Raw genomic sequence first — 15,755 nt, 5'->3', positions numbered from 1 at the left:
AACACCGCGGTACCTGGTGTGTCCGCTGTGCCGTGCGTGTGATCATTGCTTGTACAGCCCTCTCGCAGTGTCCGGAGCAAGTATGGTGGGTCTGACACACCGGTGTCAATGTGTTCCTTTTTCCATTTCCAGGAGTGTATATATCGTACTTTGAGACAAGCGATCAGTGCCATGGTTGGGTCCATATATTGGCACGGTTGTTTCGACTACGTTGCAGAAGTTTCACAGCGAAGCCGTTGTACATCCTCGATGCAATCCCGAACTCTCCCCATACGATTTACATGTTTTTGGAGTCTTGAAGGAAGACGTTCGAAGCCGTAGATTTGCTTCGGATGAATAGTTGCATACATAGTACAGTCATGATTTCGTAGGCAACCTCAAAAATTTTTCCAGATAAACATTGACCGTCTTGCCCCTCAGTGGAATATTGATTAACACTTGCTGTTGAAATAATAAGCAAGTTACTTACTTTCCCCATTTCTTATACGATAATATACTCCCAAAGGTTACAAGAAAAGTCGTAGAGGCAGCTAGGGAAAAGAATTTCAGACACAGTGACGAGCAATGTTATCATAAAAATATTCTCCAGTTACGATAAATGCAACGTAAACATTAACTACATATATTACATGTTGTTCTCTTCCCTAGCTGTTTCTGATATTCTCAGTGTAATCTTTGAGACTCTGTCACTGTGCTTTCAGTTTCAGATTGCTTTTATTATAATACGTTGTAGATAAGTAGTGGTGGTGGTTAGTGTTTAACGTCCCGTCGACAACGAGGTCATTAGAGACGGAGCGCAAGCTCGGGTTAGGGAAGGATTGGGAAGGAAATCGGCCGTGCCCTTTCAAAGGAACCATCCCGGCATTTGCCTGAAACGATTTAGGGAAATCACGGAAAACCTAAATCAGGATGGCCGGAGACGGGATTGAACCGTCGTCCTCCCGAATGCGAGTCCAGTGTGCTAAGTAGATAAGTAACTGAGATACGTAAGCGTTCGTAGTAGATGAAGCTGACATTCAGATTATTAGGACTAAATATGTCGATCTGTCTCCGGGTCCAGCAATTGATCGTATCCAGTCGCTCCTCATTCACATCACAACCTTGGCTAGATTAATAAAAAGATTTCGACTTCATAATATAAATGTGCTGTGCTGTTTTTGTGACGGTTCAGAATTTTGGTTGCTTAGCATAAGTGGTGATCAGAAAGTTTCCGTATGAGGATATTGCTGTTGCGCATATGCAACCCCGCGCGGCTCCGATGGGGTATGAAAGCATCGACATATAGGCAGGGGGTTCGAGAAGCCTTCGAACGCAAACTTTTTGCTTCCCCCTTATAGACATGCACATATTCACAATTATTTTACTATGTGTAAATACTGTACACGCTGTATAACTTGATGTGTACCATTTTGTCGTTGTTTACATAGAACCTATTTAGAACGCGATATTTACCAGTAATTTACTAGTACGCGAATAAAGTATATGACATGCATAAGCACACATTATCGCTAGACGTCTGGATTATCGTTGAATTTATCTTTGCCTGAAGTTAATCAGCTGATTGCAACCGCAGTCTGTATATTGAGTAGTTCGTGGTTCACACGTGACATAATGTGGTCTTGTAGTAAAAGGACAGTGTTTTCTCCCATGAGTAATACTATATATTAACTGTTTCATGTATAGCTTCACATGTGTATTGGTAATCTAATTTGTATGCGCTATCGCGTGTGACATAGCGAACATTGTTAACCTATATGTAAGTAAGGAAGATTTGAGACGAAATTTATATTATGTTTGTGAGTTCTCCAGAATGTGTATCAGCTATGTAATATTATTCTATGTATGAGATGGCAATCGAAATTGGCCAATCGCGTGAAAAATAAATAACATTAAGATTCAACCTATAACGGACAATATTTTCTTTAACGAAAGTTTTTGAGATTGTATTAGTGCATTTAAACAAGAACATCCAAGAAATAGTTTACATACCGTGAATTGGAATTTTCAACTTGTGGTTTCCAATAAATTAGTGACTTCAGCCCATAGATTCCGAGATACGTCGCTGTTGTGTTATTTATCATCTTCAAGATGCCACTAACTACTTATTTCCTGCACTAAAGATATCACTTTTCCACAATACATGTTTTTGTGCGGGAACGAACCAGAGTCGACTTAAGAAAAGAACCTGATCTGTATTACGACGGCCGCCATTTGTGCAATACGGTGCTGAGATAGGTTGCTCTTAGACCACACAGGTACTGGCGTACTGATATGAAAAGATCGGCCGCCGTGGACGGTTATTGGTCGGCGTTTGAATCCGCCAATGTCACTGCCACTGCGGCAGATAATATTGTCGTCACCCGCGTGCTGATGTCCTTAGTAGATCAAAACGGACTAGACAATGATTTAGACAATTTATCTGCTTTGTGTGAAAAGTGGACTTGATCTAAACAATAAGAAGTGTGAGGAGAACCAAAAAAAAAAAAAAAATCGGTAAAATTTTGATTATGCAATAAATCATACTACTTTAAAGGTTGTCCACTCAATTAAATACATAAGGACTGCACTTTTATAATTGGTACCATCACTTGGAAAATGGTGTCGAGAAAGCGAACCAGATAGTCCGTTTAATGAAAAACACGTTATTCCACTAGTCTGTCTTTTAAAATATCTAATTTGTACTCAAGTTTTGGACATTGTCAATTTTCAAGAGCATCTGCACTAATAGATATAGATATATCGTTGGCAGTTCATTAAAAATTTACATTTCTGCACAGCGTGGAACGTGATTTTCTAACTAATTGACCACGAGGTATCCACATCTGTTACTACAGACGCATTTACAAATGGGTAGTGTACGAACCTATTAATACAATCAGATATTTTAAAACACAGCCACATGCAATAATATCCTTTAACATTTATTGAGGCTGTGGGACAAAACAGATGCAACAGGTCTGTTAAAGAGGCTGCCTGTACTACGCGTTTCCGGCCTGTCTGGGATTTTTATCACAGAAGATTGACGCAGGCCATAGAAAAAGTTCAAAGAAGGGCCACTCGCTTTGTATTATCGTGAAACTAGGAGATGGTGTCACGGATATGACAAGCGAGGACGGGTGTGAACCATTAACGCAAAGGCGATTTTCGTTGCGGCCAGATATTTTCCGACTATTTGAGTCGTTAACTTTCTCCTCCGAATATCTAAATATTTTGTTGACTTCCAATAACAAAGGAAGGAAAATATCGTTACAAAATGAGAGGAATCAAACGTACGGAAGCATTTCGGTGTACACTTTCTCCACGTCTTGTTCGAGAGCGGAACTCTTGAGAAATAGTACGAAAGTAATTCTATAAAAACGTAGTTCTGTGACCCCTCTGCCAAACACTCAAGTATGAATTGCAGAGTAATGATACAGATGTGTGTGAGAAGATGTTGAAACGGCGTTGTTTGTAGTCATATATGTCCTTCCACCTGTGCAGGAGGTGGTTGCATGCTAATATAGAAAGTCCACCCACGGAGAAATTGTGAAGTACACGAATACATTGAACAGTAGCCCAAATCCCATTGAGCACGGATGTGGTTCGCTAAGTAGGTGTGTTGAATGTTTCCTCTTCAGAGTGTTGTTGTTCTGAGAGTAAGTTTGCTAGAAGCCTATCATTCAATTCTTATTTCTCGTGGAATTCGTGAAGGGTAACATTGAAGCATCACATATGTGACGGACAACAATCTAATGACGCTGTGGTATAGTACGAGAAGATTCGTCGTTGAGTTACTGTAGAAGAATACTAGGCGTCTTAGACCAAATTTTTATTTGGTGTGATGATTGGCAGCTTGTTACAAACGTCGAGAAATATGAGTTAATGCAAACAAGTAGGAAAAAATTTCTTAATGTTCAAATGGTGCATTCTAGTGTGCTGCTTGACAAAGTCAGGTCGACTGAATGATATGAAATGGGACGATGACGTAGGTACGGTAGTAGGAGAGGCGAATGAGCGACTACTGTTTATTGGAAGCATTTTACGAAAGTGTAGCTCATCTGTAAAAGAGACCACTTATAGGTAACTAGTGCTACTTATTCTTCAGTACTGCTCAAATATTTGGGATTTCTACAAGGTCGGATTAAAGGAAGAAATCGGAACAGTTCAGTGGCGGGCTGCTAGATTCGTTAGGTTCAATCAACATCCGAGTTGTACGGAGATGCTTCGCGAACTCAAATGGGAATCGCTAGGGGGAAATCTACGTTCTATCCGCGAAACGCTACTGAGAAAATTTTGAGAGCCAGCATTGGAGGCTGACTGCAGCACGACTCTCCTGCCGACAATCTACACATCACGAAGTGACCGCTAAGATAAGATGGCTCGTAGGCTCGTTTGGGGGAATATAGAGAGTCGTTTATCCCACGCTCTATTATTGAGTGGAACAGGAATTGGAATTACCGGTAGTGATGAAAGATACACTCCGCCATGTACCAGACGGCTGCTGGCGGATTACGTATGTAGATGTGGATGTAGATGTTGTGTATATGAAGCAGATGCTTTCATTATATATATTTTAACACGTTTTATGGAACAATACTTCATCTGGTACTGTTTCTTTCTGATTTTTAATTCGGTGCCACGTGGCCAATACTCCAAGTTAAATTTGGATAGACCTTCTTGGTTTACGAAAGCCTATCTAATTCTATTCATGGACAACATAAACAAAAGAAAACTTAAAATGAACTCTGAAATATTCAACTACAAAGTTAGAAGCAAAAATAATATCCATGTAGGCTATGCTAGGGTTCAGAAATGAGTTTATTCAGCTGAAAAGTACTAACAGATTGTCAGCAGAAATAAAAAAAGGGAAATCCCGAAATAGTCAGACCTGAAGAGAATTAGTACACTATTACTCACTCTTCCTATAGTTTGTCAGCATATGTCGGATGTGTAAACTCTGTTCAACACTAATTTTTAAATTGAAAAGGATTTTAATTTATCAAGATACAGATAGCTGATGATGTTCTGAGTACTCCCATTATGAGAAACGTTGGTAAATAGGCACTAGCTGTAGCTGGTTATCAGTATTTCCTGTATAAGTAGCCTGCAGGTGCTAACTGATGTATGTCTCATTCCACTTCCCTTTAGGCTCTCAGGGAGGAAACAAATACGGAACACGGCGTGTCATCGTGTCGTCGAATGAATGGGTGACTGACAAAGCCCGTATACAGAAATATCTACACTCCTGGAAATTGAAATAAGAACACCGTGAATTCATTGTCCCAGGAAGGGGAAACTTTATTGACACATTCCTGGGGTCAGATACATCACATGATCACACTGACAGAACCACAGGCACATAGACACAGGCAACGGAGCATGCACAATGTCGGCACTAGTACAGTGTATATCCACCTTTCGCAGCAATGCAGGCTGCTATTCTCCCATGGAGACGATCGTAGAGATGCTGGATGTAGTCCTGTGGAACGGCTTGCCATGCCATTTCCACCTGGCGCCTCAGTTGGACCAGCGTTCGTGCTGGACGTGCAGACCGCGTGAGACGACGCTTCATCCAGTCCCAAACATGCTCAATGGGGGACAGATCCGCAGATCTTGCTGGCCAGGGTAGTTGACTTACACCTTCTAGAGCACGTTGGGTGGCACGAGATACATGCGGACGTACATTGTCCTGTTGGAACAGCAAGTTCCCTTGCCGGTCTAGGAATGGTAGAACGATGGGTTCGATGACGGATTGGATGTACCGTGCACTATTCAGTGTCCCCTCGACGATCACCAGTGGTGTACGGCCAGTGTAGGAGATCGCTCCCCACACCATGATGCCGGGTGTTGGCCCTGTGTGCCTCGGTCGTATGCAGTCCTGATTGTGGCGCTCACCTGCTCGGCGCCAAACACGCATACGACCATCATTGGCACCAAGGCAGAAGCGACTCTCATCGCTGAAGACGACACGTCTCCATTCGTCCCTCCATTCACGCCTGTCGCGACACCACTGGAGGCGGGCTGCACGATGTTGGGGCGTGAGCGGAAGACGGCCTAACGGTGTGCGGGACCGTAGCCCAGCTTCATGGAGACGGTTGCGAATGGTCCTCGCCGATACCCCAGGAGCAACAGTGTCCCTAATTTGCTGGGACGTGGCGGTGCGGTCCCCTACGGCACTGCGTAGGATCCTACGGTCTTGGCGTGCATCCGTGCGTCGCTGCGGTCCGGTCCCAGGTCGACGGGCACGTGCACCTTCCGCCGACCACTGGCGACAACATCGATGTACTGTGGAGACCTCACGCCCCACGTGTTGAGCAATTCGGCGGTACGTCCACCCGGCCTCCCGCATGCCCACTATACGCCCTCGCTCAAAGTCCGTCAACTGCACATACGGTTCACGTCCACGCTGTCGCGGCATGCTACCAGTGTTAAAGACTGCGATGGAGCTCCGTATGCCACGGCAAACTGGCTGCCACTGACGGCGGCGGTGCACAAATGCTGCGCAGCTAGCGCCATTCGACGGCCAACACCGCGGGTCCTGGTGTGTCCGCTGTGCCGTGCGTGTGATCATTGCTTGTACAGCCCTCTCGCAGTGTCCGGAGCAAGTATGGTGGGTCTGACACACCGGTGTCAATGTGTTCTTTTTTCCATTTGCAGGAGTGTATGTTGGGCGCGCGCGCGCGCGCGCGCGCGCGCGTGTGTGTGTGTGTGTGTGTGTGTGTGTATGAGAGAGAGAGAGAGAGAGAGTTACGAGTCACTTACGTGACCTTCTAGCACCTCCCCCAGCCATGCCTCCCCCTATATGACCTTTCAGGTCCTTGGTAACCTTAAAGGTGGGAATTGTGATCAGATATAAAAACAGGTAAAAAGCGACAGGTGGTTAGTGACAGTAAATTTTGTAAAACTTTCAGAAAATTTTTTGGAACAAACTCTATAAACCCTTCAAGAGTAAACTTAACCTGCAAGAAATAATTTCTCGAGTACCATACTTTATGAGAAATTCTTCATCTTCCAGTTGAGACTCAATGTACACACTTGCATATTAATGTAGAGAACTTGGAGGACTCAGGGGAAGGGTGAACTATGGTAAGGAAGTGTCATTTGTTGAATTTTGACAATAAATATTAATACGGTGTGTGTATATAGCACCACATAGTAAAAATTATCCACAGATCTCCACATTTTACTATTTAGAGACCCCACATTTCTCTCTCACTTTTAGTGCCTGTTAAGGCGTAGGTTTCACAATAATGTATTTATTCTTGATCCTCATGAGTAAATTAAGATGTTTTTATGATCAGGTTTCATTTAGATTAATTTTAATAAACTAGCATTTTGCCTTCTTCATTTGTGCACTGTAATTTTATTTTTAAGAACACTTAAATAAAACATTTTTGGGTTTGCGGTCTACACATATTTAATTTTTTCCCTTTTTGATGGCAGATTAGGATAAAATGTAGTTAGTAATGTAAAGAAATTGTTATAGTTGTAACAGTATGAGAAATCGATAGAAATAACTAGCAACATGTAGTGGTGCTTATCCCTAAGTTTCTGTAACATTACTATTCCTATCGAGTTACAACAACATTGTTATATACGTTAAGATTTTGATATTTACCTTTCTTACAAAAAATTCGCAGGAATATACAAAAGACTACTTTCTAGAGTCTGTTTCAGTACAGATAGAAACACTATTGCATAAGGAAGTGATTTTCGAAGCGGTATGACTACGACGAGCAGCTCTTAATATCTCATTCATAAATTTTGTTGCTTATCGGTTTCAGTTACATAACAGATAGGAGAGCCTTACCTGCATAATAGATAGGAGTGATCCTACATATTGTTTTGCGGAAGTATTTAAGGGTGTCGTTCTTTGTCAGGTATTGAGGGTAAACGACTCCTTCGGTCGCCCCAGCAACTGCGTCGCACTTTTCGCCAGACCAGTACCCAAACCGAGGGCTACCATGAAACTGGTCCATTGTAAAGAACCTTCGAGCGTTTTCTGGACCTATGAAAACTGTAACGTTGTCTCGGAAATCACTGTATATCTGCAAACCACAAAGAGGATGTCGTTATCGTAAATAAACGGAAAACAATATAACAATGTTCACACAAATCCTACGTATTAGAGAGCTGTAACAAACACCTTCGTTATTTCACTCTTCTTTAAAAATTAAGATCACTGAAAAGAAATTTTTAATATTAACTTACAGATCGGGATTTAACACAAATAAAAACTAAGCGATATGGGAGTTCCACTGAAAATTTTTTAACGTTGACCTGTGTTATAATTCTTAAAGTTCACATGAAAAATAAGCAACTTTCAAATCTGCTATCGAACTGCAGCAACAAACAGTATGTAATAGAGAACTGTAATTTAATATGTCATTTACCATGTGTAGGATTCCGATATTTGTGACTGGGACAAGATTTGGGACAATAGTCTGAGCGAAATGAAGCACTGGATCTGTGAAATTCCAGAAGTAATTGTACACAGTTGTTTTGACGAATGGCTGAGAGTCTAGCCTTCGCATAAGTATGTTGTACCCCCATTTGATGAAAATTGAGGTATCCTGTAGGTACGAAGCAATGCCCTGGAAAAGACAACACAAGAATATTTAGTCCAATATAAACAAATATATATTACCTTATGACACACTAACTCTTTAAATTGAAACTCCACTGACAGATGAAGGCTGTTTGCCACACGGAGACGCGAAGCTCTTTTCACAAATTTTATGCACATTCTTTATTTAGAGTGGGATGGTAATGGTGGTTCTAACGGAAATAGTTAATTCTCCATTTAACGAGTATTGAAAATTTCTGTTCAAGGTCTAAAACACATAAGATCCGTAATGAAAGATGAAAAACAAGTATTGAATAGGAGCAACTGCTGGCGGCCTTATTGAAGAATAACACGAGCTATGCACTTCTGTACATATTAAACGTACTTCTGGCTGAGGCTTAATATGAAAACGTTGCTTTATTTAGTTCTGTAACAGCGCTTGATACGATACGAACTTCGCTTTAGTACAAATAATAAAATAGTATGGTCTCTCTTTTTTAAACCAACATATTATGTAATTTCATATCGTAATTAGAATGTATTGGTAACCTCGTGACACACAATCGAATTTAATACATCTTTGTTTACAATAATTGTTACTGTTATGGTTATTGTTTCATGAATCTTAGAGAAAATTAAGATGTTCTCATACTACATGCAGCGATGGTAATACTATTCATCCATTCCAGAAACTTCGAATTAATTAAGTAATTTCTGAACAAAGATACTGAATAGGAACAAGTCATATCCCAAGATATACGAGTTGAATTATAACATACTTTACAGGCAATACTTACATGATATACTGTGCCATGCAGGCCCGATTGCAGTGGTCGTGAGGGGAGGGGGGGGGGGGGGGGAGAGAAAACCGGGGTACCTGCTTCGGTGCCCCAGGATTCATGTTCTTGAAGAAAAAACTTTGTCCACAAAGTGCCTAGCATTCGGCACACGTTGGTCTATAGATTATTCTTATGATTTTGAAGCGTATCCCTACTGGCTTTTGGTTCAAATGGCTCTGAGCACTATGGGACTTAGAAGTCCCCTAGAACTTAGAACTACTTAAAACTAACTAATCTAAGGACATCACACACATCCATGCCCGAGGCAGGATTCGAACCTGCGACCGTAGCGGTCACTATCAACACTGACATGCTTGCACATCTGTATATTGTACCTATGTTATTTGACGAGCTACTTCACCTAAGAATGGAGTGCACAAACTTTTATCTTATACTGGTGTGCATTTTCAGCCAGTGTGGTTTTGAAGCACTTCGCTGCTTTTCTCTTGATATGGTCTATTCTTAATGAACATTCTCTTTCTTTACATTCCGCTGTGGTACATGAATATTCATTTTATCCATTTTTGATGTGAATGCGTCCAGCTATTCAAATGCTGCCTTTTATTCGTTTCACATAGGCTTATAGTAATTTTTTGCCAAATTGAATCCGAAAATGGTTGTTTTTTTTCAACCCAAACATTACCTTATTACTGTTATCCACTCGCTGTCTAGACATTAACACGTTTTTAAGTATATCGCTTCTTTCATCGAGACAGTTTCTGATAGTAATAAGGATAAACCTATTTGAAAATACTTGTATCAGAATTGAACGTAAAATGAAAATACACTTTTTACAGTTGCTGACATACTTACTAACACAGCTATGTTTGGCACAATGATCGTGTCGTTGAGGCTGAGGGTGTTCTTTTCTGGCAGCCAATGAGGCGAGCGGACTCCCGTGTACGTCATCGTATTGTTGTCGTGGTGGGTGACATTGTGGTGTCTGAGCCTCTCCCTTTAACAATGAAATACAATAAAGGCAAAATCAAAGCGTTGATATTTTAAACTTTTTTGGCTGTGCGCTCAGCAACTGTGTATGCAAATATATAAAATGTGACAGTCAGCCAACCGGTTGCACACAACTTAAAAAAAAAAAAAAAGGAAAACACATGATCAACGTTTCGATAGCTCAGACTATCTTCACCAAAATGGTAAACTTTACATGAATAACATAACTTTTCAATTTTCAGCAACAGTAAACTTGTGCCGCCGCTTGCAACTATGACTGTATTACTCTTTTTTATTATGACCTACATTCTTGACTCATGAAACAAAACCATGTCTTTTGATGATAGCACTATAGCTGAAAATTTGAAAGTTGTTATGTGAGTTCATGTAACTTTTCACATTCTGATGAAGATAGCCTTAGAGGTATCGAATCTTGGCTAATGTGTTTTTAAAAAAAGTTGTGTGCAACCTGTCAGCTGACTGTTACATTTCGTATACAATCAAAGCGACTAAAACTATCAGTCATACTTCAGTACGAATCAACCAACGTACCTCTCCAGAAGAGGAAAACGTACGAAGACGTGCTGAAAATTAATGTCTCCGAATTTTTTATGGGATAACTCTTAAAGCTTTTTAAATAAATCAAACGTTATTAGCGTTCTACGTCTTTATTCTTCGTGTCTACATGTTTTCAGCCCTCTGCCGCTAGAGGGCTCCGAATTGCAGCGTGTAACATGATGGTATATCACGTGACTATGTCGATGCGAGAGAAACAGCCTACTGTAATTAAGTTACGAATTCTAAGATTTCGTTTACACACGAAGCGTCCTCCTCTTGAGCATTACATTGGCAGATCACACTGCTTCGGTTCACCGTTATCGATCATCCTCCACGCAGTCCCGACTTGGCCTCATACGATTTCGTCTGTTTCCAAAACTTAAAGAACACCTTAGACGACTCACGATGGGAGAAATGTTTTCGTCGTAGAGCGACTATGTAGACAAGTAAATATGTAGACATGAAGAACAAAGTTTTGAAATGTTCATAAGGTTTGTTTTATTAAAAAGGCCTGAAGATTTTTTACGTAAAAATTTCGGATGCGATACTTTTCAGCACGCCCTCGTATAAGTACTTTGTATATTGTACGTATCCTCCGATTCTTCGCTTGCAAACGGGGAATTTCCCCTTATTTCTCTCCTTATTTCTCTTCCTTTTTTCTTATTTTGTAGATTATTAAGTGAAATTTAATACTGTCCTGTACTATATCTGCTTCGCAAACATCCACTACAGTGACCCAACTTTCACACTAAGCCAATCTCTTTTAATGGAATTAAATTTGCTGAATAAAATGAAAGGAGTCAATGACATGAAATGATATCAGTGAAAAACATTCAGGATTCTGCTTCGACTATAAAACGTAAAACAAACACTTTGAATATACCAAAGCATTTACAGTGTTCAAAGCGGACATGGGAACAAAATTTATACTAGGTCACTCAAAAACTACTCATTAAGGTGTGTTGGATTGAAAAACAAAGAATTTTTAAGAAAGAATAGGCCGTTTCGGGTGCAACCGAGACTGCCTATTCTTTCTTGGACATCTCAAGAGGTTGCTGTACCATTAGCCGAAAGATGGAGTATTGTCGTTTTAACAAAGGATTTTAATTATGAGGCGAAGATGTTTCGAAGTTAATCCCTATGTAGATAATTTTAGTTGCAGTTTTGCAAATTCTTCGTGTGTTAACAAATAAATATTAAGTTAATTTCTTAAAGTATAATAGATACTAAATGTAATATCCTTTTCAAATCTAAGACCAAATTTAACCCTGTCGAAGTTTACCGTGCAAAAAGGTTCTTTCATACCAAACTATAAGGTGAGTGGAAATGAAATTACTCTAGGCTGGAACATAGTAAATTGTCGAACATAAAACAGACGCACATGGAAAGAGAATTTTTTAAAATTTCATAAGTCACTTAGCAGCTACTGTATACCCATCCAGTTACTGTAAAGCCCGTTTCCATATAAACTATAAAAAGAAAAGAAAAAAAGAATTACGAGAGTTAATCATGAAAGTCATGCATCCTAACTCATATCCAACGTTAATAGCATTTTAGACACACGTTTTATTTCACTTCTTGAGAAAGTGACTTTATAGATAAAAGGTCATCTGAACTATCATCTTCTAACAGAAGTAGACTAAAATAAAAACTGAATGATTCAGGCATATGGGAAGAATGAATGGAAGTAAATGAACCACAATAAATGAACCGCAAGACAGCTGTGAATGGTGACTTTTTATATTCACAACCTGTTTCGCTGCATTAAAACAGCATCCTCAGGTGAACTAGATAATAGGGAAAGGATCCCATATAATTCATATGATCAAATTACTATAAGGAACTTTCTAAAACCGTTTTTAATAAATTTGAATTGTAGAACTAAGACAATGTGGTATTTTTAATAACTTTGTCTAGTATATTTACCTTTCTTGGAATGACTATTTCATATGTCTATGAAGTGGATTTTAATTTCATCTACTTTGTGATTCTACTTGTTTTTTCCATTATTTTTTTCATCTTATATATCTTTCTTTGTATAAGCAATTGTTACCTTTAATTTTTTTATTGCTCGATCTTTGGATACATTTTTTCACTTTCAGGACACTACCCAACCCTCCGTAGTCAAAAATTCCGCCGCTTGTGGTGTTACCGCCGTTTATCAGCGCCTCCAGTTGTATGTCAACATGGCATGTCAGTACACAATACACCGCCTTCCGTGGTGTACCCTTGCAGCGACCACAGGGTATGTATAGATTCCTGTTTATGTTACTGCAAATTATCTTAGTCCTTAGCTCTCTTATTATCTTACATTTCTGTCGTGGTCCGGTGTAACTATATCAGTATATTGCGGTTCGAAGTTAGCGTCATCCATTTCATGGACTTCACATCGACACGCTTATCGGCTTGTACCTCAGTCAGCCTTACAGACTTGACATTTATTCATAATTGTGCGAAGGTTGGTGAAGGGAGGAGGGTGTGAAAAAGGAACGATGTCGTGGAGGTGGGGGTGGGGGAGATTGGTTATCTAGCTTGCTGAAGGTCCCAGTACTGATCATTCCTTACCAATGACTTCCCTTTTCAATAATTGCATTTATATATGTTTTTCTTCTTGTAGTGCGCCACCGCCCTATCCTCTCCAATGTCCTGTTTTATTTATATTGTTAACTTCCCCTATCCATAGGTTTAATTTTTGACCACGAAAGTTTTGGACTTCTTGGTGTGCTAATGTGCCACTGTTGTAAGTAAAATTTTGTAATTTTGATGTTTTCTGCCAGTTTAAACACGACCCATAGGATCTATAAAAATATTTAACAAATTTCTTAGAATTTTCAGAAGAAACTAAAATAACCTCATTTTATTTTGATCATATGGATTACAGGGGATCTTTACCTAGTTATGCAGTTCACCTGAGGATGTTGTTTTAATCCAGCGAAACCGGTAGTGACGATGAAATTCCAAAACCAAACTCCTCCTTCACAGTCCATGAAGGCCGACCGGCCGCTGTGGTCGATCGATTCTAGGCGCTTCAGTTCGGAGCTGCGCTGTTGCTACGGTACCATGTTCGAATCCTGCCTCGGGCATGGCTGTGTGTATGTCCTTAGGTTAGTTTGGTTTAAGTAGTTCTAAGTCTAGGGGACTGATGACCTCAGATGTTAAGTCCAATAGTGCTTAGAGCCATTTAAACTGGATGGCGTTCCGAGCCAAATTTTATTCAAGTTCGATGGGTTTACTGGAGAACCATATATGGTGCGTGCATGGGCATTGTCTTATTCGGCGTTGCGGCTACGCAGCAGAGTTCAGAAAACGCTGGGATCGCCTGTAGTTCGGAAATCTTAGCAGCCGTATGGACTGTGGACAGCGTAATCAGACTTTTCATTCATCACATCCCAAAGTCTTCTGAACTCTGTAGGACATCCACAAGACACTGAAACTGAGAACCTTCTCAGATTTTTACGAGTAACGTGATGTGCATAATTCATCCTCGCAAGAGACTGCGTTTGAAACTTTTAACGATCGTGTATCATCTACAGTGAATAGCTGTATTCATTACATGCACTATGATTCACCTATATTACCAGCTATCGATCATTTCCGCGAGTATAAGGTCGTTTCAGCCCACGAATTACGTCAGAACAGACCTAAGTTAACACCATCAGTCTATTTTGAAATTCTGAAGGTAGCAGGGAAAAGAAAACTTACAACTTGCTCAAGAACTAGACTGCGATTATAAGGGACGGAGGCTAAGAAGGTTAAGCAGTTGAGTAGTGAGACAAGGCTTTAGCCTCAATCCTTGATGTTATTCAGTTTTCATTGAATAAATAGTAATGGAAACACAGGAGAAATGTGAGGAGAGAACTGAAATAGATAAGGAATAGAATTTTGAGGGAGAATGGCAAGAGGAGTGTTTCTGCTGAAAAAAGGAAAATTTGTTGACATCGAACGTAAAAATTAGTAGCAAGAATTTCTTTCTGAAAATATTTATGAACAGTGTAGTCATGTACAGAAGCGAAATTCTGTTCATAATCGGTTAGGTCAAGAAGAAAATGGTTGAAATAGCTCTGAGCACTATGGGACAACTTCTGAGGGCATCAGTCCCCTAGAACTTAGAACTACTTAAACCTAATTAACCGAAGGACATCACACACATCCATGCACGAGGCAGGATTCAAACCTGCGACCGTAGCGGTCGCGCGGTTCCAGACTGTAGCGCCTAGAACCGCTTGGCCACCCTGGTCGGCTAAGTCAAGAAGAGACTAGAAGTTTTTTTGAAATGTGGTCCTACAGAAGAATGCTATTATATATGCGTGGGTAGATCGGGTAACTGATGGCGGGGTACTGAATATAACATGGGAAAAAATTACTTTATGACAGAACTAGACTAAATGAATGGATCGCTACGAAAGACACATATTGAGCCATCAAAGAATCGGCTGTTTGGTACCGGAAGGAAGGGCGGGGGATAAAAATTGCAGAGGGAGACCAAACGATGAATACAGAATTTTCTCGCTAACGAAATTTTAATATTTACCAAACCTCTGTTGTACACTCATGCAACGGTCTAGGGCGCTGCAGTAATGGACTGTGCGGCTGGTCCCGGCGGAGGTCCGGGTCCTCCCTCGGGCATGGGTGTGTGTTTTTGTGCTTAGCATAATTTAGGTTAAGTAGTGTGTAAGCTTAGGGACTGATGACCTTAGCAGTTCAGTCACATAAGATTTCACACACATTTGAACATTTTTGAACACTCATGCTGATAAATTAAGATTCATGCTGATACATGGTGAAACAATGGTCTGGTGGGCAGTTTTCGGGTTTAAATCACCTCGGGGTATGACCATGCGGTGCATCTGACCTGTGGTCGTCGC

General features: G+C 40.4%; 1 protein-coding gene across 1 annotated transcript in view; it reads right to left on the bottom strand.

The window, feature by feature from the left end:
• LOC126203316 (scavenger receptor class B member 1-like) overlaps positions 1 to 15,755 on the bottom strand; it is a 390,661-nt gene that overhangs the window by 42,516 nt on the left and 332,390 nt on the right. The window contains exons 4-6 of the mRNA XM_049937582.1: positions 10,198 to 10,339; positions 8,373 to 8,573; positions 7,790 to 8,027 (exon numbers count right to left, since the gene is read on the bottom strand). Of these exons, the coding sequence (XP_049793539.1) occupies positions 7,790 to 8,027; positions 8,373 to 8,573; positions 10,198 to 10,339 (581 nt within the window). The remainder of the gene's footprint in view (positions 1 to 7,789; positions 8,028 to 8,372; positions 8,574 to 10,197; positions 10,340 to 15,755) is intronic.

This window comes from Schistocerca nitens, chromosome 9 (genome assembly GCF_023898315.1).
Source record: "Schistocerca nitens isolate TAMUIC-IGC-003100 chromosome 9, iqSchNite1.1, whole genome shotgun sequence".
Classification (NCBI taxonomy): Eukaryota; Metazoa; Arthropoda; class Insecta; order Orthoptera; family Acrididae; genus Schistocerca; species Schistocerca nitens.
The sequence above is the reverse complement of the archived record's forward strand: the minus strand, read 5'-3'. Positions and strand labels throughout refer to the sequence as shown.